At 45.7% G+C, this 25,947-nt stretch overlaps 2 protein-coding genes and 1 long non-coding RNA gene across 7 annotated transcripts in view; 2 read left to right on the top strand and 1 right to left on the bottom strand.

Annotated features, from left to right (window-relative positions):
- LOC119975597 (zinc finger protein 91-like) overlaps window positions 1–25,947 on the top strand; it is a 145,166-nt gene that overhangs the window by 79,013 nt on the left and 40,206 nt on the right. Inside the window, exons 5-8 of the mRNA XM_038815382.1 lie at window positions 4,218–4,271; window positions 5,661–6,446; window positions 22,587–22,743; window positions 22,834–23,508. Of these exons, the coding sequence (XP_038671310.1) occupies window positions 4,218–4,271; window positions 5,661–6,446; window positions 22,587–22,743; window positions 22,834–23,508 (1,672 nt within the window). The remainder of the gene's footprint in view (window positions 1–4,217; window positions 4,272–5,660; window positions 6,447–22,586; window positions 22,744–22,833; window positions 23,509–25,947) is intronic.
- On the top strand, window positions 1,725–24,510 carry LOC119976675 (zinc finger protein 709-like). Of its 5 annotated transcripts, none has more exons than XM_038817359.1 (5): window positions 1,725–1,918; window positions 5,203–5,375; window positions 20,287–21,062; window positions 22,587–22,743; window positions 22,834–24,510. In XM_038817359.1, exons 3-5 carry the CDS (start codon window positions 20,727–20,729, stop codon window positions 23,523–23,525), a joined length of 1,185 nt encoding a protein of 394 aa, XP_038673287.1. In that variant the 5' UTR covers window positions 1,725–1,918; window positions 5,203–5,375; window positions 20,287–20,726; the 3' UTR covers window positions 23,526–24,510. The 5 variants fall into 5 exon arrangements, with proteins under 5 accessions (XP_038673287.1, XP_038673284.1, XP_038673288.1 ...); XM_038817356.1 differs by having other exon boundaries at window positions 1,725–1,988; XM_038817360.1 differs by lacking the exon at window positions 1,725–1,918 and adding an exon at window positions 2,357–2,720.
- Window positions 12,157–17,998, bottom strand: LOC119976708. Its single transcript, XR_005462969.1, has 2 exons — window positions 17,929–17,998; window positions 12,157–12,930 (listed from the first exon to the last, which is right to left on the bottom strand). It is a non-coding gene; the product is annotated as an uncharacterized LOC119976708 (long non-coding RNA).

The raw sequence follows: 25,947 nt of genomic DNA, 5'->3' as shown, positions 1-25,947 counted from the left end.
AGCACTCCCTTGATTCCTGCTCCCACTGCTGAACAGTCCTTTTTCTATTTTCACAGAATCGGTCACTCTGTATTCAGTTTCCGAGATACAGTCAATTCCCAATCCCAGGAGAGTCACTCCCCAGGTAAGAATGTGTCAGTGTTACTACCCAGGCACTCAGCGCTGTGCCTGTCCTTCCTGTGCCCTGTCCTCACCTCTTGTGTCCCCCTCACATGCCCCTCTCACCTCGTGTCCCTCACCACTGTGCCTCTCACCCCTCCCCCCTTCTGCCCCCTGCCCCACTGGTCTCCCTCATCCTCTTGCCCCCCTACCCTTCTTTCCCTCCCCTTCCCTCCCTTCTTCTCCCCCCTTCTTCTCCCCCCTTCTTCTCCCCCCCCCCTTTCCCCCCCTTCCTCTCCCCCTTCTTCTCCCCCTTCCCCCCTTCTTCTCCCCCTTCTTCTCTCCCCCTTCCCCCCTTCCTCTCCCCCTTCTTCTCCCCCTTCCCCCCTTCTTCTCCCCCCCTTCTTCTCTCCCCCCTTCCCCCCCTTCTTCTCTCCCCCCTTCCCCCCCTTCTTCTCCCTTCTTCCCTCCCTTTCTCCCCCCCCTTCCCCCCCTCTCCCCCCCCTTCTTCTCCCCCCTTCCCCCCCTTCTCCCCCCCTTCTTCTCCTCCCCCCCTTCTTCTCCCCTCCTTCCCCCCCTTCCCCCCTTCTTCTCCCCCTTCTACTCCCCCCCCTCCCCCCCTTCTTCTCCCCCCCCTCCCCCCCTTCTTCTCCCCCCCCTCCCCCCCTTCTTCTCCCCCTTCTTCTCCCCCCCTTCCCCCCTCCCCCCCTTCTCCCCCTTCCTCTCCCCCCCTTCCCCCTTCTTCTCCCCCCCCTTCCCCCCCTTCTTCTCCCCCCCTTCTCCCCCCCTTCTCCCCCCTTCCCCCCCTTCTTCTCCCCCCCTCCCCCCCCTTCTTCTCCCCCCCTCCCCCCTTCTTCTCCCCCCCCCTCCCCCCTTCTTCTCCCCCCCTTCCCCCGCTTTTCCCCCCCTTCCCTCCCCCCCCTTCCCCCCCCCCCCCTTCTTCTCCCCCCCTCCCCCCCCTTCTTCTCCCCCCCCTTCTTCTCCCCCCCCTCTTCTCCCCCCCCTTCTCCCCCCCCTTCTTCTCCCCCCCCCTTCTTCTCCCCCCCCTTCTTCTCCCCCCCCTTCTCCCCCCCCCTTCTTCTCCCCCCTTCTTCTCCCCCCCCTTCTTCTCCCCCCCCTTCTTCTCCCTCCCCCTTCTTCTCCCCCCCCTTCTTCTCCCCCCTTCTTCTCCCCCCCCTTCTTCTCCCCCCCCCTTCTTCTCCCCCCCCTTCTTCTCCCCCCCCCCCTTCTTCTCCCCCCCCTTCTTCTCCCCCCCCCCTTCTTCTCTCCCCCCCCTTCTTCTCCCCCCCCCCCTTCTTCTCCCCCCCCCCCCTTCTTCTCCCTTGCAGTACCCCGCCCCTCTCCTGTGTTCTTTTGTCATGCCCCCTCTACTCTCTCTCTCTTGTGCATGTGCACGTCATCACTGCCCTGGATGCTGCAGGTCTCACTCTTCTGATATGCTGTGAAACATATCCAAGGCTACACATCCCACACTGGTTCTGTCGGTTTGAAACCCTCCGAGGATGAAGAATGCTATTCCCACACTAGAAATCTCTGTCAAACGTTTCAGTGGGGAACTGAGACAGCAGCTGCAATAAGTGAGATTTTATTAAGATGGGACAATGACAAGTTTAAATCTCCACCTGGCCTGCTGGTCAAAGTCGCCTCCGTTTCCCCGGTCAGTTTCCCAAACTTCTGGAAACTCCTGTTACTGCAGAAATATTTGGATTGTCTGTGAGAGACGTCAATCAGAGAGCCCACCCACTCTGCCCATTCTCTCCTCTTCCTCTACCACAGCTGCTTCACTTCCTGTAGGGACTCAAAACCAAGTCAGGAGATGGTGAGTGAGGTTCATGCTGATGGTCAACTACCTTGAGTTTTGTTGATGGGCCATTGCTGAATCGGAGGAGGTGAGGTGTAATTATCTGGGAGGGACAGAGTGAGGATTCTCACTGATTTCCTGTTGTTGAGTTGTGTGTGTTGGGAGTTGGTTATTATCCTGTGGACAGTGAATGGTCAGTTCTGTCTGTGTTTTGAGATCTGGATATTCCCTGACTTTTGGGCGATTTGAATTTTCCCTCCCTCGTGCCCGCACTCTCGTCCGGAAGCGGGTTCAAAACTTGCTGTTGGCCGAGTTTGACCCCAGAGCACATATCACTGGTGTCCAGTTAAGAGACAGTGTGAAACACTGAGAAAGGCTGGGTGATGCTGGGGAGGGCGGGCATTCAGAAAAGGGACGGTGTGGGTCGGTGTTTCTAATGGGCTTCCTCAGGGGGACACTTCCTGCGGAGCTGAATCAGGGAGCTGCTGACCTGTAAAGCATCAATCCCAGTGGAGAAACGCTGCCGAGGTGTCCATGCAGCACATTCACATACAAACTTCAGTCCCCAAACACTTTCAAAAAAATCAGTCCTGACATTTCATCCAGCCCTGGATCGAGATTGAAAGCTACCTGGCCAATCGGTCCACCTGCCAACTGCAAAAGCAAACGGGCCACATAAAATTGCGATTGGTTGGTCCCTGAATGGGATACATTGGCTGCTTGATTGTTAGCAGATGAGCTTCTGACTCTCACACATTCTGACTGAAACATTGTCCAAGTGCCCAATGACATCAGAACACCCGGCCAACACCTTCTCGAGGTCAGTCCGACTCCTTCCTGAGCAATGTAAAAACCTAGTTGTGAAATACATTTGAAGTTAGTCACTGTTGTAATGTCGGAAATGTGGCAGTTAATGTGTGTAGCACTGCTGTCTCGCAGCTCCAGGGACCCGCGTTCAATTCCGGCCTTGGGTGACTGTGGAGTTTGCACGTTCTCCCCGTGTCTGCATGGATTTCCTCCGGGTGCTCCGGTTTCCTCCCACAGTCCAAAGATGTGCAGGTTAGGTGGATTGGCTAAATTGCACCTTAGTGCCCAAAAAGGTTAGGTTGGGTACTGGGATAGGGTGGGCTTAAGTAGGGTGTCCTTTCCAAGGGCCAGTGCAGACTCAATGGGCTGAATGGCCTCCTGCACTGTAAATTATATGATTCTATAAATGCTGTGTGCACAGTAAGATCCTACAAACAGTAATGGGTTAATGACCAGATCATTTATTTTCAAGTGGTGTTGGCTGAGGGATCGTTATGATTCATCTCAAGACCAATAACTTGTAACTTATTTGAATTCCCATGGCCGAGTTTTATGCTCCTTCGCCGTTGGGCTTGTAGATGAGTGGAGGGAACTGTAAAATTTCTCGGATTGTCTTCCCTCTGGCTCCTGCCCATCACAATCTTGCAGATGAATGGAGGGAACTGTAAAATTTCTCGGATTGTCTTCCCTCTGACTCCTGCCCATCACGATCTTGCAGATGAATGGAGGGAACTGTAAAATTTCTCGGATTGTCTTCCCTCTGGCTCCTGCCCATCACAATCTATGTGTGATTTTATGCTTGACATGTGAAGCCTTACCTGGGCCTTTTCCCCAAATGAGGTCTTTGAGTGGCTAATTATTAGCCATTTTAGGGCTTCTCCCCACCAGCGTCAATTTTCAGGCTGGCGGGAGGAGTTAAGGATGTGGGGGGGATGTCTGGAAATGAACAGTGTTCAAGTCAAGGGCAGCGAGGTGGGAGAGCCATCATCAGCTGCCACATTTTAACATTGGGCAACCACCTGCCAGTAGGATGGAACTTCCCCATCTGCCAGTGGGATGGAACATTTTCAGGGATGGAGAGGGAGGAGTCTGGGATGTTTACAGGTTGATACCATCCAATGGAAATCACTGTGACTTGACCAGTCTGTGGGGCAGCTCTCCTCACTTGGGTCCTTGTCCTCACACCTTGGTTGGAGAAACTTGACAGATTTGACTGGGCTGAGATCACCTTAATCTTATTCTGACACAATGTCAGGATTGTCCAGATCTGTCTGATTTTCCTCTCATTGACTTTGTAGTGATTGTTCATCATTGTTTGCTGAGCCACTTGGGAGTCAACCATCTTCTGTGGGACTGAAGTCACATGTAGACCAGTTTCAGAAGATTCAGTCCCTGAAGGACAACATTTGATTTGAAGTTTTCATGTTTTTATTTTGACTTGATTCAGCAAATTTCATTTGTCAAATTAATTTTGATACACTTTTGAGACGAATATCATTGATCTATTTAGGAGAAACTATATGAGCTCATGAGGGAGAAAGGAACAGAAGGATATGCAGACAGGGTGAGGTGAAGAAGGGTGAGATGAGGCTCGTGTGAAGCATCAATACAAGCATAGAGCAACTGGGCTGAATGGCCTGTGTCTGCTCTGTAATTTGTTTTTTAAAAGATACATGTCATTTCAACCTGCTCTGTAATTCTAAGTATGTAATTTTCTGTGGGTGGATTTGAACACTGCATTGTTAATCCAGCACCATCGCAATTCGGCTCCATACCTAGAGACAAAATGTCTTTAAAGATTTTACCTGAAGGCCTCAACCTTTCTCAAAAGCCTGGGCCTGGATTTGATAGTTCTGCCCAGTGCAGGCGAAGTGAGTGAGTGTATCTGATTTTCCAGGATAAACCAGAACCCTTCAATCAGCTGTACTGAAGAATATTTTCCCCCACTTCCATCACTTCCTGCCCAGTTTCGGAAAACAAGGAGAGTTTCAAGAGCTCAACTGAATTAACATTTCCACTGAGTGTTTTTATATTATACCAGATCTTCTGGTTATTAAACCAGGGTAAATCAGATCTTCAGCAGCAGTATTCGAGCTCATAGCTCATTTTACACTCCGCCCGGCTGACTGGTTCCTCACTGTGACTGGGAAAGTGGGGGTCTGTCCCTGGTCACTATCCAGAGTCCCTGCTGGAAAAAGAGGGTGTGTGACAGTTAAGTGAGGAAAAATAAATTACTTGTATCTGATCCCCGCACACGGGAATAGCAGACTGGTATTCAGTGTGGAATTCTCTAACTGAGGAGTTAGCCCCTTCAGCAACACGGGAATAGCAGACTAGTATTCAGTGTGGAATTCTCTAACTGAGGAGTTAGCCCCTTCAGCAACACGGGAATAGCAGACTGGTATTCAGTGTGGAATTCTCTAACTGAGGAGTTAGCCCCTTCAGCAAAGGAGAGGGAGTTGGGGGAAATCATGTTTGCTTTTCCTGTTTTACAGAAGGATTGCACCGTACTACACCGGAGAATACAGAGAGGATAGACACCGCAGATAGATCCTGACCATCACCCAAGGAACAACTGCACAACTGTGGGAAGACATGCAGTCCCTTCAAGGCATTGCTGAACACTGAGAAGATTGGGCAGTGAAGCTATCACCTGGAAATCGGTCAGGTCTGGGGACTTTTGACGTTTCATCAGATTTAAAACTAGAAAATGGAATGGTGCGGAACCTTCCATCAGAACTAACATTTCCAAAAGTTGGGCTGTGGGCAATCAGGCTGGGAAGAAGTGTTAGTGGGCTCCGAGAGTGGTGAGAGCTTCAATCATTGATTGAGCCTCATCAACCACTGACTCATGCTGATAGGTGAGAGGCTGTTCAAGTGTGGGGTGTGTGAGGAGGATTCCACAGGCTCATAGGATCTCTGCACAAGGTGTGCCTGAATCAATCACTCTTAGTACAAGGGCTGTCACATGGATGAGAAGCGATTCAAGTGTGGGTTTTGCAAGAAAGCTTTTGTGACATCTTCGAGCCTCTTGAGACACCAGATAATCCACACTGGAGAGAAGCCATTCACGTGTGTGGTGTGCACCAAATCATTCTCGCAGTCATCAACTCTCCATGTACACCAACGCATTCATACAGGGGATAAACCATTCACATGTGAGGTGTGTGAGAAATCATTCTCACAGCGATCGAGTCTTCATTGCCACAAACGCATTCACACAGGGGAGAGGCCATTCAAGTGTGAGGTATGTGACAAATCTTTCATGCGGTCATCGCACCTCCTGGATCACCAGAGGTTCCACACAGGGGAGAAACCGTTCACATGTGAGGCGTGTGACAAATCATTCTCGGACTCATCGAGCCTCCGCACACACCAGCGCATTCACACAGGGGAGAAACCGTTCACATGCGAGGTGTGTGAGAAATCATTCTCTGATTCAACGAGCCTCCGAACACACAAACGCATTCACACAGGTGAGAAACCGTTCACATGTGAGGTTTGTGACAAATCATTCTCCTATTCATCGGGCTTCCGTTACCACAAACGCACTCACTGGGTGAGAACGTTCAAGTGTAATGTGTGTGAGAAAGCCTTCACACAGTCAGCGAAACTCCTCCTCCATCAAAGGATCCACACCGGGGAGAAACCATTCACATGTGACGTGGGTGACAAGTCATTCTTTGATTTATCAAACCTCCATTACCACAAATGTGTTCACGTGGGAGAGATCGTGCAAGTCTGAGGTGTGTGAGAAACCCTTCAAGCAGTCAGCAAAATTCCTCCACCATCAGAGAGGATCCACACCAAGAGAAACCATTCCTATATGAGATGTGCAACAAATCATTTGCAAAGTCTCCGTCCCTTCACACATGCACAAATATGTTCACGTGGAAGTAACTGTCTAAATATGAAGTTTCTGGTATAGCCTTCACAAAGTTTTTGAAGCTCCTCGTCGATCAAATAGTCCACACAATGGTGAGTCCATTGAGATATGAGATGTGTAACACAGAACTCTTACAGTAATCTAAACTCCTACTCCATCAAAGGAGTAACCATTCCAGTGTGAAGTTTGCAATGAAACGTTCTTCACATTTTAGATGCAAGATATCTGTGTGAGGAACATAGGAATTAGGAGCAGAAATAGGCAATTTCAGCCCCTCGCACCTGCGCTGCCATTGACTCAGATTTCTTCCTGGTCTCCAATTCACCTCCATATCTGTTCCCATATTCCTTTAACCCATTTTTAAAATCAGAAATATATCTCCTTGATACCATTTAATGACTCCGACTCCACTGCACTATGGGGTAAGAAGCTCCACAAATTTGCTGCCCTCTGCGAGAAGTAGTTCCTTCTTATCGCAGTTGTCATGAGAATGTTACTTTAAGAAATGGTAAGCTGCTCACGTTACTGCAGTGATGTTAGAGTGTGGATGGAGCTGTGCTCTGGTTCTGCTTTTTAGTTTCACATTGAGAAAAAGCTTGGGTGTGTCTGGGTTTTCCAGTGAGCTGCAGCTGAAGGTAAACAAAGAGCTGTCCTGTTAATCTCTGCCATCCAAAGACTATCTCTGGATCATTTGGTAAATTCACAATTATAAATGTTCTCAATAGTGAATGTGAACCTAATGTGCTCCTGTTTAAAGGTTTGTTAAGTCTTTTGGATGTTAAAAGGACAGCTTAAAGGATTACTTAGTGTTGTATTCTTTGGGGGTCATCTTTGAATTAATGGTTGCTAAGATATTCACTGTTTGTATTAAAAAGGTTAACTTGAGTTCATAGAATAAACATTGTTTTGTTTAAAAAAATACTGGTCCATTTCTGCTGTACTATACCTGTAGAGTGAGCCGTGTGCTCCCCATACCACAATCTATTAAAAGTTGTGGGTCAGATGAACTCCATGATACACTTTGGGATTCTCTAAACCCTGACCCATAACACAGTCCTAAATCAAACACCTCTCAAACTATATATGTGACCTCTCGTTCTAGGTTGCCTATAAGGGGGAACCTTTGGGCTACGTATATTTTATCAATCCGTTATACCTCAATCAGATACCCTCTCATCCTTCTAAACTCCAGCAAGTATAAGCCCAAACTGTTTAATCTCTCCTCGTACACCAACCCCTTCATCCCTGGAATCAATCTGAAATGAAATGAAATTAAAATTGCTTATTGTCACGAGTAGGCTTCAATGAAGTTACTGTGAAAAGCCCCTAGTCGCCACATTCCGGCGTCTGTCCAGGAGGCTGGTACGGGAATCGAACCGTGCTGCTGGCCTGCTTGGTCTGCTTTAAAAGCCAGCGATTTCTGATGAATCTCCTCTGAAATGCCTTCAATACCACCACACCCTTCCTCAAATTAAGGAGACCAAAACTGGACGCAATACTCCAGATGTGGTCTCACTAACACACTATACAATTGCAACAACACTTCTCTACTTTAATACTCCATTCCTTTTGCAATAAACACAAACATTCCATTTGCTTAATTACATGTTATATTTACATACCGACTTTTACAATTCATGAACAAGACACCCAGATCTCTTTGCCCAACCACATTTTGAATCTGCTTTCCACTTAGATAAGTTGCCTTTCCATTTTTTCAGCCAAAATGGATAACCATACACTTATCCATATTAAACTCCATCTGCCACATTTTTGCCTGATCCCCAAGCCTATCTATATCCATCTGCAAAACCTTTATCTATTCGCTGCCTACTTTCCACCTATTTTAGTATCATCTGCAAATTTTGCCATGATACACTCTGCCCCTGCTTTCAGATCATTTTAATAATAATCTTTATTATTGTCACAAGTAGGCTTACATTAACACTGCAATGCAGTTACTGTGAAAATCTAGTCGCCAATTCCGCAAGTTTTAGAATACTCATGGACAAAGACGAGAGTGGTCCTAAAAGAAGAGTGCTAAATTGGGGGAAGGCCAACTGTACCACAATTCGGCAGGAGCTGGGGAATGTGGATTGGGAGCAGCTGTTTAAAGGTAAATCCACATTTGATATGTGGGAGGCTTTTAGAGGTTGATAGGAGTGCAGGACAGACATGTCGCTGTGAAAATGAGGGATAGAAATGGCAAGATTAGGGAACCATGGATGACAGGTGAATTTGTGAGACTAGCTAAGAAGAAAAAGGAAGCATACATAAGGTCTAGGCGACTGAAGGCAGACAAAGCTTTGGAAGAATATCGGGAATGTAGGACCAATCTGAAACGAGGAATCAAGAGGGCTAAAAGGGGTCACAAAATATCTCTAGCAAACAGGGTTAAGGAAAATCCCAAAGCCTTTTATTCATATATAAGGAGCAAGAGGGTAACTAGAGAATGGGTTGGCCCACTCAAGGACCAAGGATAAAGGAGGAAAGTTATGCGTGGTGTCAGAGAAAATGAGTGAGATTCTTAACGAGTACTTTGCATTGGTATTCACCGAGGAGAGGGACATGACGGATGTTGAGGTTAGGGATAGATGTTTGATTACTTGAAGTCAAGTCGGCATAAGGAGGGAGGATTTGTTGGGTATTCTAAAAGGCATTAAGGTGGACAAGTCCCCAGGTCCGGATGGGATCTATCCCAGGTTACTGAAGGAAGTGAGAGAGGAAATAGCTGGGGCCTTAACAGATATCTTTGCAGCATCCTTGAGCACGGGTGAAGTACCGGAGGACTGGAGAATTGCTAATGTTGTCCCCTTGTTTAAGAAGGGTAGCAGGGATAATCCAGGTAATTATAGACCGGTGAGCCTGACGTCAGTGGTAGGGAAGTTGCTGGAGAAGATACTGAGGGATAGGATCTATTCCCATTTGGAGGAAAATGGGCTTATCAGTGACAGGCAACATGGTTTTGTGCAGGGAAGGTCATGTCTTACCAGCTTAATAGAATTATTTGAGGAAGTGACAAAAGGGAAGGGCTGCAGATGTCATATACATGGACAGTAAGGCATTTGATAAGTTCCCCATGGTAGGCTGATGGAAAAAGTGAAGTCTCGTGGGGTCCAGGGTGTACTAGCTAGATGGATAAAGAACTGGCTGGGCAACAAGAGACAGAGAGTAGTAGTGGAAGGGAGTTTCTCAAAATGGAGAACTGTGACCAGTGGTGTTCCACAGGGATCCGTGCTGGGACCACTGTAGTTTGTGATATACATAAATGATCTGGAGGAAGGTATAGATAGTCCGATTAGCAAGTTTGCAGATGACACTAAGATTGGTGCAGTAGCAGATAGTGAGGTGGACTGTCAGAGAATACAGCAAAATATAGAAAGATTGGAGAGTTGGACAGAGAAATGGCAGATGGAGTTCAATCCGGGCAAATGCGAGGTGGTGCATTTTGGAAGATTGAATTCATGAGCGAATTATACGGTAAATGAAAAAGCCCTGGGGAAAATTGATGTACAGAGAGATCTGGGTGTTGAGGTCCATTTTACCCTGAAGGTGACTGCGCAGGTCAATAGAGTGGTCAAGAAGGCATACGGCATGCTTTCCTTCATCGGAAGGGGTATTGAGTACAAGAGTTGGCAGATCATGTTACAGTTGTATAAGACTTTGGTTCGGCCACATTTGGAATACTGCGTACAGTTCTGGTCGCCACATTACCAAAAGGATGTGGATGCTTTGGAGAAGGTGCAGAGGAGGTTCACCAGGATGTTGCCTGGTATGGAGGGCGCTAGCTATGAAGAGAGGTTGAGTAGATTAGGATTATTTTCATTAGAAAGACGGAGGTTGAGGGGGGACCTCATTGAGGTCTACAAAATCATGAGAGGTATAGACAGGGTGACAGCAAGAAGCTTTTTTCCCAGAGTGGGGGACTCAATTACTAGGGATCACGAGTTCAAGGTAAGACCGGAAAAGTTTAAGGGAGATATGCGTGGAAAGTTCTTTACGCAGAGGGTGGTGGGTGCCTGGACTGCATTGCCGGCGGAGGTGGTAGAGTTGGGCACGATAGCATCATTTAAGATGTATCTAGACAGATACATGAATGGGCAGGGAGCAGAAGGATACAGATCCTTAGAAAATAGGCAACAGTTTTAGATAGAGGACCTGGATCGGCGCAGGCTTGGAGGGCCGAAGGGCCTGTTCCTGTGCTCTAATTTTTCTTTGTTCTTTGAGATGGAATGGATTTGCTTAGCCCTCAGTTGCATCTCACTATTGCACTTGTGTGTGTAAAGACTGCATAGGTTCTGAACAAATCCCTGTCATTTCGGCTGGTTGCCACGTATCTTCTGTGAGATCGTGGTTCAAAAACTTCTTGTCCCAAATGTAAACTTGGCAAATTTCTGCCTGCATTTTATTGTGCACATTGAAGCTTCTCTCTAGTTTCTCAGAGAATAGAATTGATAAGTAGGTGTTGGGAAGAATTTGTAATAGGTATCTCTCACGTGGGGTATCTGTCCACTTAATTACGGTTCAGCTACAAAGACTCAGACTCAATCCGAGTTGACATCAAGACACTTATTTAAGCTTGTACCAACATGTGTGGGGAAAAACCGAGAGGCAGTCTCAAGCTAACTCTATGCACATTATTGCATGGTTTATATACATTTCAAAAAGCTTGCTGTTCTTACCAATCAGTGTTAGACATTAACCATCATAACATAACACAGAATCTACAGTGCAGAAGGAGGCCATTCGGCCCATCGAGTCTGCACAGACAGTGACCCAACCGGGAATCGCACCTGGGACCCTGGAGCTGTGATGCAACTGTGCTACCGTGCTGCCCACTCATGACTCACTTGTTTTCTTTCTCCAACCACAGACATATTTGTTCCTAATCTCTTGAACGGTTTTCGGAGTAGTGGCCAGTCCACATGTTTCTGCCATTTATCAGCGTGTTTGGTACTTATCTTGCTCAATTGACCTTATATCTCATGTCCTTTGCTATGGTACCATGGGCTGCATTCTGCTTCAACTCTCAGTTCCTGTCTCCTGCAATGTCCTTGTTCCCTTTCTGGCCCCTGGCTTTCTGCTCCTCCCTGTACTGTGTCAATAATTTCTTGATCAAGTCATACTAATACTTTTCCATAGCTGCAAAAAGTATGTTAACTCATTTTGATGGTTTTCATATTATTAATGCTTTGCTTAATATATTGTAGCTTATTTACCACTAATTTCCTTTCCCCTTTAGTAGGTAAATTGGTACACACCGGTCTGCCAGATATGCGCTCTTCCAGTGATGAAATAGTAGCACTTAAAGTTGTCACTGAGGTGCAACAGAAAATGTGTCGATCTTGCTCGATATGTGAATATTTCAGAAATTGGGATTTCATCATGTGAATTATTCATTCAGCTAGACTGTTCCACCTTGGGTAATGAGGACAAGTAGTAGTGTGATCCATGTTCCACTTCTCACACATTTCCTGAAATGGCATACCAATAAATTTTTCAGATCTTTATCCAAAATGATCGCTCTAGCTACATCAAATAAACTGAAAATACCATTTGAGTGTGCATGTGACAACAGTGTAATTGTCAAAGAATGGGGTGCTTCGGAAAGTAATCAAGTGGTACTAGAATTTACCACCTGGAAATTTAAGATTTAACTGTTCTAATGTGGGCATTTTGTGAGGACAACATTTCAAAGCTGTTTAAACATTGTGGATCAAGGAATTACTGTAAATTATCCATCTTTCTTTAGGACAGGTGTTCAAGCTGCAGACGTATGTGTGCTCTTGTACTTTTCCTTTCACTCCACTATTTTCCAGTGTATCCAGTTCAACCTTCAATATGTCTTCGATATGAATGCTGCGCTTATATGATGGATCAGTTGATGGATTTGCATTCTTCTGCAAGTGTAGTGTTGTACTCTGTGGAAACTGTCACTTTTGTTGAAACATTCTTGATATTTTTATGTTCATGAATTGAGGTGATAGAAATAATTGCAAGGGTTGATTTGCTTCGTGACACCTGACTGATTCCTTAGATTGTTACCAATGTGGGATGTTGACATGCTCACAGACCTGCAATTGCTGGTCCATTTGTTGCCATGATTTAGATTATCTGTGACACCCAGGAGGATGACTGTACTTACACACCAGCACTATGAATCCTACATATGGAATTACCATGTGTTGAACGTTTCATTGTAGCAGTTTCCATGGAAATGGGTACATGCCTTTTAAAATTTGCACCGATAGTATGTTGGACTTGCCGGTGTCTCTGTCTCCCAGATAATTACATCCACCACCTCATATTTAGTAATGACCCATCAACAAAACGCCGCCTGTAAATCAGAAGGGAAATGCTTCCAATAAACACCCTCAATATTCAACACACAGCTCCAATTAAACAAAAAGTGCTGGACAATCTCAGCAGGGGTGACAGCATCTGTGGAGAGAGAAAGTTGCTAACGTTTCTAATCTGAATGACTCTTTGTCAAAGATATACCGAGCTGTAAATAGGGGTGAGGGGTCGTGGAGTGGATTGAGGGCCAGCGATAGATGGAGATTGACAAAGATGTCACAGAGAAAAAGACAAAGGGAATTTAAATGGTAGTGATAATGAGGATGAGTGAAAAACGGATGGATGGAATAAATGAGAATGAATTGCGAGCAATTAAAATGGTTGAAGGTGGAGGAGATAGTGGGAAGTTATTGAACTCAATGTTAAGACTGTCAGGCTGTACATGCGCATGATTAAAAGATGAGTTTGCGTTGGGCTTCAGCATGGGTTCATAAAGGGCAGGTCGTGCCTAACTAATTTAGTGGAATTTTTTGAGGACATTACCAGTGCATTGGATAACGGGGAGCCAATGGATGTGGTATATCTGGATTTCCAGAAAGCTTTTGACAAGGTGCCACACAAAAGGCTGCCACATAAGATAAAGATGCATGGCATTAAGGGTAAAGTAGTAGCATGGATAGAGGATTGGTTAATTAATAGAAAGCAAAGAGTGGGGATTAATGGGTGTTTCTCTGGTTGGCAATCAGTAGCTAATGGTGTCCCTCAGGGATCCGTGTTGGGCCCACAATTGTTCACAATTTACATAGATGATTTGGAGTTGGGGACCAAGGGCAATGTGTCCAAGTTTGCAGATGACACTAAGATGAGTGGTAAAGCGAAACATGCAGAGGATACTGGAAGTCTGCAGAGGGATTTGGATAGGTTAAGTGAATGGGCTAGGGTCTGGCAAATGGAATACAATGTTGACAAATGTGAGTTTATCCATTTTGGTAGGAATAACAGCAAACTGGATTATTATTTAAACAATAAAATATTAAAGCATGCTGCTGTGCAGAGAGACCTGGGTGTGCTAGTGCATGAATCACAGAAAGTTGGTTTCCAGGTGCAACAGGTGATTAAGAAGGCAAATGGAATTTTGTCCTTCATTGCTAGAGGGATGGAGTTTAAGACTAGGGAGGTTATGCTGCAATTGTATAAGGTGTTAATGAGGCCACACCTGGAATATTGTGTTCAGTTTTGGTCTCCTTGAGAAAGGACGTACTGGCACTGGAGGGTGTGCAGAGGAAATTCACGAGGTTAATCCCAGAGCTAAAGGGGTTGGATTATGAGGAGAGGTTGAGTAGACTGGGACTGTACTCGTTGGAATTTAGAAGGATGAGGAGGGATCTTATCGAAACATTTAAAATTATGAAGGGAATAGATAGGATAGATGTGGGCAGGTTGTTTCCACTGGCGGGTCAAAGCAGAACTAGGGGGCATAGCCTCAAAATAAGGGGAAGTAGATTTAGGACTGAGTTTAGGAGGAACTTCTTCACCCAAAGGGTTGTGAATCTATGGAATTCCTTGCCCAGTGAAGCAGTTGAGGCTCCTTCATCAAACGTTTTTAAGGTAAAGATAGATAGTTTTTTGAAGAAAAAAGGGATTAAGGGTTATGGTGTTCGGGCCGGAAAGTGGAGCTGTGTCCACAAAAGATCAGTCATGATCTCATTGAATGGCGGAGCAGGCTCGAGGGGCCAGATGGCCTACTCCTGCTCCTAGTTCTTATGTTCTTATGTTCTCACAACTAGCGAGAGCACAAGAACCAATCCCTGAGAGGGTAGTGGAAGAAGATTCAATCAGTGCCTTCAAATGAGAGTAAGGTAATTATTTGAAGAGAAACAGATCGCAAGGGCTGCAGGGAAATGGGACTAGATGAATTAGGGCAGCACGGTAGCATTGTGGATAGCACAATTGCTTCACAGCTCCAGGGTCCCAGGTTCGATTCCGGCTTGGGTCACTGTCTGTGCGGAGTCTGCACATCCTCCCCGTGTGTGCGTGGGTTTCCTCCGGGTGCTCCGGTTTCCTCCCACAGTCCAAAGATGTACAAGTTAGGTGGATTGGCCAGGCTAAATTGCCCTTAGTGTTGGGTGGTGTTACTGGGTTATGGGGATAGGGTGGAGGTGTGGACCTTGGGTAGGGTGCTCTTTCCAAGAGCTGGTGCAGACTCGATGGGCCGAATAGCCTCCTTCTGCACTGTGAATTCTATGTTAAATGGCAAGCGACAGGAAGGTCTGGGGCCTGCTTGCAGACGGACCAAAGGTGCTCTGCAAAGCGATCATCCAGTCTCTATTTAGACGCTCCAATGTAGAGTATTTTTTTTCTAATTTAAAGTACTCAATTACATTTTTCCAATTAAGGGGCAATTTAGAGTGGCCAATCCATCTTTGCGTTGTTGGGGTGGGACCTACATAAACATGGGGAGAAAGTGCAACCTCCACATGGACAGTGACCCAGGGCCGGCATCGATCGTGGGTCCTCAGTGCCTCAGGCAGCAGTACTAACCATTGCACCACCGTGCTATCCTCTCCAATGTAGAGCAGACCGCATTGGGGGCAGTGAATGCAATAGACTAGATTGGAGGACGTACACGTGAAGCGCTGCCTCAACTGAAAAGAGTACTTAAGCCCTTGGGTGGTGGGCAGGGCGGCTGCACCAAATACCTATAATACAAGATATCTGAAATTCCTACGTTCCTCACACCTCCCCCCCCCCTTAAAGAAATGAACCAGCAATATAAAAAGATGGCTTCATTTTCCAAAGCCTTTCAACTCTAAAAATTCACATTACTAAACACTACTAATGGAAAACGTGATTGCAGATGTTACATACAGATACATACCATACGACATTTTAACATACAAATATAAACATGAGTAGATTCCATTTCAGTCTTTCTTTTCCACCTTCAAACATTCAGTCTTCTTACATTTCAAAGTTGTGATAAAACATATGCAATCACGTTTTCTTTTCCTGCGACGTGTATAATTATTAAGTTTTGCGGTTGTGGCAATAAACTCCATCTACATTTCAATCCTTAAACTTATTCAAAAACTTCAATGTATTATGGTCTGTATATAGAAATATCTCCGCTAAATTGTTAGCAACATAAACTGTTGTAACAGCCAATACCAAACCCAATGTCTCCTTCTCGACAGTCAAATATTTATTTTCAAGAATATTTAGATTCCGAGAAAAATAACCAACAGGCCATTCTATTCTTTCATCTTCTTCATGCAGCAGTGCAGCACCAACGCCAACATGACTCGCATCAATTGGCACCTCAAATTGCTTGGCATCAACACTGTTGGGCTGGTGAACACCATTTTCAGATTTTCAAATGTCGCCTGATATTCCAACATCCAATAAAATTTCAGAAGCTCAGTCAGTGGAGCAACCACCCTTGCTAACATTTTGTGAGTTTCCGATAGAAACCACTCATGCACAGTGTAAGGCCCTTCCAGTTGATTCCCTTATTTTGCATTTCTTTTATTTTGCCGTTATCATTTTTGATCCATGGATGTTTAATGGACATATACCATAAGTTGAGCAGAGCAAGTGAGGAACTCAAAAGTTACAAAATAGTACACTCTGCTAACTTTAAAACTGCAGAACTCACAGTTTTTGACACCCAAGAGGTTGGAGGGCCTCTATTCAATTTGGTCTGTGCTACTTTGACTGGCAGTCTCTCCAGCACTGCTCCTCCTCCCGCTCCCCCCCCCCCCCCCATACACTCCTCTCCCCCCCCCCCCCCCCCCCCCCTTGTGCGTTCACAGGAAAGATTTTGCTCTTACTCAGGTTATGCATGTGACCTGAGAATGCTCTGAACACTTTCATGAGTTTCATTATACCTTCCATGTTGTCCGGGGGTGGGAGGTTTGAGATATCTGCAGAGAGTGAAACTCTGTGCTCTCTGTCCTCCCTCTGGATACCTCTGCACCCTTTTCCGTTCTGAGGGCGTTTGCAGCAATACTCCCCAAACCACTGCATCCTCAAATATTTCTTACATCAGCGGTGCCAACCTATCCTTGAATGTTTTATTAAATTCCACCAGGAATCCATCCGGCCCCGGCGCCTTACCCGACTGCATCTTCCCTATCGCTGCCTACACTTCTTCCACCCCCATTGGTTCCTCCAATCTCGCCCTCTCACCTCCCTCACCTCCGGGCACTCCAGTCGCTCCATAGAGTCCCTCATATCCAACCCATCCTCCGGCAACTCCTAACTTATACAAGTCCCTATAAAAGTCTAAAAACACTTTATTTAACTGCTCGGCATCACTACCAACCCATCCGTACCATCCCTAATCCGCACAATATCCCTCGCTGCCACCTGCCGATGGAGCTGGCCCACCAACAATCGACTGGCCTTCTCGCCAGACTCGCAATCGATCCACCTCGCTCGCCTGAGCTGCTGGGCCGCCCTCCCTGTGGATAGAAGATCGAACTTCACCTCAACACCTTCCTTCTCACCAAAAGTCCCGGCTCTGGGTCCTCCGCACATCTCCCCTCTACCTCCAAAATCTCCCCTATCAACCCCTGCCGCTCCTCCCTATCCATCTTTTCTTTGAATGAAATCTGTTTTGCAAGCTTTCCGGCCATTTTGTAATACATCTGAGTGGCTGATAGGGCACTGAAGAGCCAACCAGATTGCAAGGGTCTGGGGTCATCTGTGTGCCAGACCAGGCAAGGGTGGCAGTTTTGTGTGTCCTGCTCTCTCACCCATGACCTTCTATCGGGTGCCCTCACTTTCTCCTGTATCTCTCACCACTTCATGCCATCACTTTCTTGGATACTGTGGGTCTTTCTATTCTGATCTGCTGTCAGATATATCTTGAGTCACTCACTCCTCACTGATGTTGCCAGTTTGGAAATCTCCGAGGATGAAGAATGCCGTTCCCACATTAGAAATCTCTGTCAAACGTTTACATGGGGAACTGAGGCAGCAGCTGCAATAAGTGAGGTTTTATTCAGATGGGACAATGACAAGTTTAAATCTCCACCTGATCTGCTGCTCAAAGTCGCCTCCGTTTCCCCGGTCAGTTTCCCAAACTTCAGGAAACTCCCGTTCCTGCAGAAATATTTGGATTGTCTGTCAGAGACGTCAATCAGAGAGCCCACCCACTCTGCCCATTCTCTCCTCTTCCTCTACCACAGCTGCTTCACTTCCTGTAGGGACTCAAAACCAAGTCAGGAGATGGTGAGTGAAGGAGCACAATTTACAATCATTACATTGCACAATATCCACACTAATGTTCAGGCAGTCTGACTATCCTGTGGGCAATCAGCTGTGGAAATGCCCCTTATGCTGTGTGAGAAGATCCAGCTCACAGACCTGTTTACTCGGTGTTTTGTGCTGAGCTGTTTGATTGGCTGTGTGTTGGATGTTGAGTGTGTTTGTTCGAAGCATTTCCCTTCTGATTCACAGGCTGAGTTTTGTTGATGGGTCATTGCTGAATATGAGAAGATGAGGTGTAATTATCTGGAAGGGGCAGATACATTGATTGAAATTTCTTTAAATAATTTAACTTAAAGGCCCCATCCTTTCCCAAAAGCCTGAATTTGGATTTAATAGTTTTTGCCCATTGCTGTGTGTGAGAGCTGAATTTGGGTTGTGCAGTCTGAGTGAGTGCAGTGTGTCTAATTTCCCAGGATTTCAATCAGCTACACTGAAGCAATATTTTCCTTAGATCCCAGCACTTCTTGCCCAATGTGTTTTCTTCAAATAATTTGGGAGATGTAATAAGTGGAGATATTTCAAAATCTCCAATGAATTAATATTTCTCCTGAGTATTTATATATATATATATATATATATATATATTTATATTTTAATTATTTTTCACATTTTCTCCCAAATTTACACCCAACAATAAACAACAATCAGTCACGAATGCAATGTCAATCCCCACATCAATAACAACAATCCCATCCTCCCACCAAACCCTTAAACATTAGTCCGCATGTTAACATTGTAATGGGCCAGGGTTTAGAGAACACCAAAGTATATCATGGAGTTCACCTGACCCACACATGTAATAGATTTTGGTGATGAGGAGCACAAGGGCCCAGTTTCCAGGTGTTGTGCAACAGAGACATTACGTTTTTTTTAATAAAACAATGTTTATTCTATGAATCTTGTTAACATTTTATAAACACACAGTAAACAGTTTATCAACTACCAACACAAATAATCCCCACAGATGCAATATTCTAGTCTGTAGGTAACCCTTAATAACTTTCCTAACAACATCCATAAGTCAAGTACCCTTTTTAACAAAGACAGCAGGTTTGAATTCTCTATAGAAAGCAGTTATCACTTTTAAATTATCAAGTGATCTGAAGACATTCTTTAGCATGCAGAGAGAGATATCAAAATGCAGCTGCTTTGTTTGAATGCAGCTCCCAACTGAAATCAAAACCAAAAACTCAGCTACAAAACAGCTCCCAGCTCAGAACGAAAGTAAAAGCCAGCAACACAGCTCAGCTCTACCCACACAATGACATCACTGCAGCTATTTGATAAACGCACTTTTCTTAAAGGGACCCTCACATGACAACATAAACAAATGACAAAAAAGAATCAGGAATCACCCATAGTCACCATTAACACATACAGACCCCCCCCCCCCAATGTTCGATGTAATCCAATTCTCAAAAGTACATAATAACGCCCATGAATTGTAGAACCCCTCCATCCTTCCCCACAGTTCAAATTTGACCTTCTCAAGAGTCAGGAATTCCAGCAGGTCCCCCCCACCCACCACGCCAGGGCACAGGGTGAAGAGGTTGATCTGCACCCTAACAGGATCCACCTTCGGGTGATCAACGTGGTGAAGGCTACAACATCTGCCTCCGCACCCATTTCCAACACCGGCTGGTCCGACACTCCAAATATAACCTCCCAAGGGGCCGGGTCCAGTTTCACATACACCATTTTAGAGATTACCCTAAAAACCACCTTCCAGTAATCCTCCAGCTTTGGTCAGGACCAAATTATATTTTTATATTAAGCACATACTGTAAGGGTAAAACTGGCCTTTGTCAGCACAACACAAGGTTATAGTGCATTGATAGCTCGTTTTACATTCCACCTGACTGTCATTGTCCTCACGGTGCCTGGGAAGATGGGGTCTGGGTGGAGGAAAGAAAGTAGCCACGTTGTATGCTCCTGGTCATCATCCAGTGTCCCTGCTGAAAACAGTCAAGCAAAGAAAAATAAAACACTTTTCCCCCTCCGCAATACACACACACACAGGGGAATGTGTGACTGACACTCACAGTGAAACAGTCTCTAACTGAGGAATCAGCAAAGGAGGAGAGGGTTAGAGGAAATCATGTTTCCTTTTCCTGTTTTACAGAAGATTCGTACTGTACTGTCCAGAGCATACAGAAAGGATAGGCGCCGCAGATAGATCCAGACCATCACCCAAGGAACAACTGCACATTTCACGGCATTGCTCAACGTAGAATGTTGGACAGTAAAACCATCACCTGGAAAGTCAAGTCAGGGCAGCTTTGATACATTATCACATCCAAAACTGGGCAGTGGTGTGGAACCTGTTGCTGTTCTGCCAGGGTGAGGCTGTGAAGAAGTGTGAGTGGGCTACTTGTGTGGTGAGAGCTTCTACAATTCATTGAGCCTCGTGAAGCACTGATTCATTCCTGCAGGTCAGAGCTGTTCAAGTGTGAGCTGCGTTCGGGACAGGATCATAAGAGGTGTGTGACAAATCATTTTCGCTGTCATCGATCGTCCATCAACACCAGCGTCCTCACACGGGAGAAACCCTTCACGTGCAAAATGTGTGACAGATCAGTTTTGTTGTCATCGACGCTCCGTAAACACCAACGCCTTTACACAGGTGAAAAACCCTTCAAGTGTGAGGTGTGTAATAAATCATTCTCATGGCCTTCATGCCTGAGTCAACACCAGCGCATTCACACAGGGGAGAAACCATTCCCATGCAAAATGTGTGACAAGTCATTCTCAAAATCTTCGGCCCTCCGTGAACACCAACGTATTCACACACAGGAGAAACCCTTCACGTGCAAGGTGTGTGACAGATCATTCACACAGTCATCCACCCTCCATAAGCATCGACGCACTCACACGGGAGAGAAACCCATTCTATGCAAGGTATGTGACAAAATATTCTTGGACTCATTGACCTCTTGCGTACACTGTCATGTTCACATGGATGGTATGTGACAAATCATTCCGAGTCACCTTGCCACTGCGCGTAGCAACACATTCACACAGGAGACAAACCTGTGCAAGGTGTGCGACAAATCATTCTTCGTGTTATCAACCCTCCATCATCAACACCGTGTCCACACAGTAGAGAAAAGGTGATCAGTTATTCTCGGACTCATTGGCTTCCACTTACACTGACCATATTCACGTGTACGGTATGTGAGAAATCATTCCCTGAGTCACCTTCCTTCTGCACAAAGCAACATATTCACACAGGAGACAAACCATTCAAATGTGACATGTGCGACAATCATTCTCAGGGTCATCAGACCTGCACAGACACCAGCGCATTCAAGATGCGGCTCACCTGCTTCCCTTTCCCTGAGAGTTGTCTGTGTTGTTTACCCTCCAGTGCTCACACAGGGGAGCTGTCCTTCCAAAGTACTGTCTGTCTCAGCAGTGATTTTCTCCAACCTCTCCTACCATCAGTCCAACCGTTTCAAAGCCATTTTAACCTTTGACCAGATCGCCAAACATCACCAAAAGACAGCAAGATGTTACAATCTCCTGCTTTTGCAAAAGTTTCCAAGAGGGCAATATCTGAAATATTAAGTATATACATATATATGGGGCAGCACGGTAGCATTGTGAATAGCACAATTGCTTCACAGCTCCAGGGTCCCAGGTTCGATTCCGGCTTGGGTCACTGTCTGTGCGGAGTCTGCACATCCTCCCCGTGTGTGCGTGGGTTTCCTCCGGGTGCTCCGGTTTCCTCCCACAGTCACAAAGATGTGCAGGTTAGATGGATTGGCCATGATAAATTGCCCTTAGTGTCCAAAATTGCCCTTAGTGTTGGGATGGGTTACTGGGTTATGGGATCGGGTGGAGGTGTTGACCTTGGGTAGGGTGCTCTTTCCAAGAGCCGGTGCAGACTCGATGGGCCGAATGGCCTCCTGCACTGTAAATTCTATGATATATGTTAATTTTTTAAAGTTTGACTCGTACTTTAAAAAAAATAAATTTAGAGTACCCAATTCATTTTTTCCAATTAAGGGGCAATTTAGTGTGGCCAATCCACCTACCCTGCATATCTTTGGGTTGTGGGGATGAAACCCACACAAACATGGGGAGAATGACCAAACTCCACATGGAGAGTGACCCAGAGCCAGGATCGAACCTGGGACCTCGCTGCCGTCAGGCAGCAGTGCTAACCACTGGGCCATCGTGCTGCCATGAATCGTACCTTTTAAGCTCAAAATACAGAAAGATCATGTGTTTATTTACTAATTTCATTAGGTGTTGTAAAATGCAGTGGAGATGGCTTTAACTTTGTCGTAAGATTAATCTCTAATCAGAAGCCCCCTGGGTACAGGCTGAAAGTTGTCTCCAGCACTCGGAAACTGTGTCATAAGACAGCACAGCAAAGTCTGGACCATGATTTCTTCTTCATTTTCATTCTTCCTTTAGGTAAAGCTGGCCCGTAACACCCAGGAGCGCTCATTGACTGGAGAGCAGATTCCATACATCAAGAAGTTGACGGAACAGGAGGAGTTCACGAGAAAGCTGTTTGGCCTCTCCAGCCCCACGATAACCAATGGTGGATCAGATATGGGGATGAGGGAAGGTGATGTCAGCAGCTGAGTGTTTAAGCCATCAGTAGGAGAGTTAATTTATGTGACAAAAGATAATAATTGTGACTTTCTTCCTGTGACAGATACACAGGTGTCCATGGACACATCAGATGGTGATGGAAGAGAGTTGGCAGCAGCGACCGAGATTCCTGAAAGGGCTGATGAGGAAGGGACGGAGGTGAATACCTCACAGCAATGTGGCATGGCAGCTGCAGTGGAGGAGGTAGAGGAGTGTCAGAAGGGTAAGATGTCTCATTTGGAGGGTGGTGTTGGTGAGTTAAAGTTAAATATTGTGACCTGTGTGAAGGAGGAGGCCTGTGATGATCTGGCTGCTGTGGTGGAGGGAGGGCGCCTGAAAACCTCCGTAGGTGAGGAACCTGCAGCTTTGAGAGTAGAAGCTCCACCATCTCCACAAGCACGCGGACAACATCAGGCTCTTGCTGCTGGTGAAGAAAATGAAGATGATCCGAAACTTCTTGTGCGCTTACATCAGGAACAGGTCGAAAGTACAGAGAGTTATCAGGCCACTTGTAACTTGCCTCGGCATACTTTGACTGAATTTAAGACGCACATTAGCCAGAATCTGCAAAGAGACAATGAGATTCTTCAGCTGCATCTACAAAGAAACAATGAAATTCTTCAGCAACATCTACAAAGAAACAATCAAATTCTTCAGCAACATCTACAAAGAAACAATGAGATTCTTCAGCAGCATCTACAAAGAAACCATGAACTTCTTCAGCAGAATGAGATTCTTTGTCACCTTCTGCAATGAAACAATTAAACTTTGAATGAAATGAGGCAGATTCTGTCTCAGATTATATAGCCTGTACATTCTGGCCAGCAGCAGCCCAGTGCAGAGATATCTGCTCTTGGACATGCCTCTGGTACAGGACAGGTCACGTTACGGGGATGAGGCAGACACAGCAAGTATTAGGGTTTCATAGCTCCAACACTGCTTCCTCGATCTCATTATCTCCCCCTCCTGAGGGACATTTTTCCATCTGGATTTTTGTCATTGCAGAGAGGACATTGTGAGGACAATGGCGGAAGAAGCCTGAATCTGTGAGCCCTGTCACGCATGAATGGGCCAGGTTGGGATTTGTGTGTTTCACAGAGGCAACTGTACAAAGAAATCAGAATCTGCCTCCACTCATGTGGTTGTGAGTGAGATATGTCTGAAAAGCAACTTGTGCAGGTTTGACCCAATAGCAGCAGGTCCGAACTCTTATGGATTTGTTTTGATAGATAGGGTAACCTTTTTTTTAGAGGATATGGTCCCCAGACTTCTTTGTGGAGGTAAGCGGCCCTTTGATATTACTGAAAGTAGAAATGAATGTGCATGAAAATTGCATAAACGCATTAGAATTGAGATCTCAAAAAACTGTCAAAAACAATTGTCAGAAGTATCAAGATAAACTGTCAATAGGAGCTGTCAAACTATCCAGACATTTACACTTCCTGTCTTTAACTCCGGAATGTTAGAAATTATTGCCTTTTATGCTGTCTATTGACATCAGTGATTGACTGGATTAATGTTGCCTGACACATTTAACAACCATCTATTGTCACAGTAGGGTGCCTGCTATATCATTTTGATTGACAGCTCAAGTGGTTATGGGCACTTGAAGTGGGACTATGAATTTCAATGCTTTTCTTTTAGCCAGAATTATGCAATTGAATGAAATGTTTGTGATTAAGAATGTAAATGTACCAATTGGGTTTTATTTTAAATAAATCAATGGTTTTAAAAAATCAAATCTGCAACAGTCGCTTTGAACTTCATTTTATTTAACCTCAGCATGGGTCCTGAGGTCTGCCTATTGTGGACAATCGGTGAGCTTGTATGGGTGGTGTCAGGGCAATGGTTAGGAGGCATGGGCTGGTTTGAATTTGCACGGTTGGCATAAAGAAGCTATAAAGGCCATGTGGAATGGGTGGGGAACAGAGGTTGACATGGAAGGAATGATGAGACATGTGGCGGGGGGGCTGGGACATCAGTTGGCACAGATGGGACATGGTTAACATGGTGTGTGAGGGGTGATGGCTGTTTTATGTTTCTCTGTTTTTTAATCACCTATACAGTGCCAGTTCTCAAGACAGGAATTCCATAGCCCAACCCGCCCCTCACCCAGCATCCTCCTCACTCATTCCAGGTCTCTCGGCCCAACTTCCTGGGTACACGGCCACTCTAGAACGATATCCCAACTTCCAGGCCCTTTATCCCGGGTTGGGTTTTCACCTATCAAACAGTTCAGTACAAAGCACCGAGTAAACAGGTCTCTGAGCTGGATCTTCTCACACAGCATAAGGGGTATTTCCACACCTGGTTGCCCACAGGATAGTCAGACTGCCTGAACATTAGTGTGAATGTTGTGGGATGAAATGCATAGGATTATTGATCCATCACTCACTGACTACTCATTCCTGAACAAGTGTGGACATTACAGGATGCCATCTCTAAAAACCTCACCTTCACTGACAAATGACAACATCAGTATCCTCGCATGTGTTTGACATCAGATCCGAAGAGACCCACCGTATCCAAGACATCAAATGGCATGCAGATGTGGGATCAGCACATGCACAGGAGAGAGGGGAGCACAGGAGGAAAGGCGATTGGAGAGAGGAGCAGAGAAGAGGTTGGGAAGAGAAAAATGACCAAGTGCTTGGGAAGTGACGTTACTCAGGGAGTCACTCTGGGAATTACAGAGTAACACTGACTTGGGGCGTGTTGCTGTGACTCGGGGAGTGATTCGGCGCCCAGAGCAGAAACTGCTTGGGGACTTCCTCTTGGTTTGCAAGTGACAATAATTCAGAGATTGGCTCCAAAGTGATTAACTCTGAGGAAATAAAATAAGGGACATTTGATTGTAGGACCTCAGCAGGGATGGTCTGTGAGGAATGGGTGATTAGGGGAGGGGGGGTAGCGGCAGGTGGCCGTCAACTGGTGAGGGAGGAGGCAGGTTACCTGACCTGCTGAATATTTCCGGTACCCTCTGCACATGTGTCAATGACATCACCGCGCACATAAACCATCTTCCTGATTCTGGAATGTTTATTTAGTTCCATTCATTTCTGGCAGTGTTTTCTCTGCTTCTGTTATCACGACACCCTGGGGTAGTGCACAGTCAATTCCAGCCCCACTTGATCCAGAGTGACAACACAGGTAAAATTAGATTTTATTTAAAATATTG

Source organism: Scyliorhinus canicula, chromosome 13 (assembly GCF_902713615.1).
Source record: "Scyliorhinus canicula chromosome 13, sScyCan1.1, whole genome shotgun sequence".
Lineage (NCBI taxonomy): Eukaryota > Metazoa > Chordata > Chondrichthyes > Carcharhiniformes > Scyliorhinidae > Scyliorhinus > Scyliorhinus canicula.
This window is presented reverse-complemented; position numbering and strand designations above follow the sequence as displayed.

Bases quoted from the DNA above. Each gene is read 5' to 3' on its own strand.
- LOC119976675 (XM_038817359.1), top strand. From the start codon at position 20,727: ATGTGTGACAGATCAGTTTTGTTGTCATCGACGCTCCGTAAACACCAA. The intron at 21,063-22,586 runs GTATGTGACAAA...TTCTTCCTTTAG, and splicing joins AGAAACCCATTCTATGCAAG to GTAAAGCTGGCCCGTAACAC. The intron at 22,744-22,833 runs GTGATGTCAGCA...TTCCTGTGACAG, and splicing joins AGATATGGGGATGAGGGAAG to ATACACAGGTGTCCATGGAC.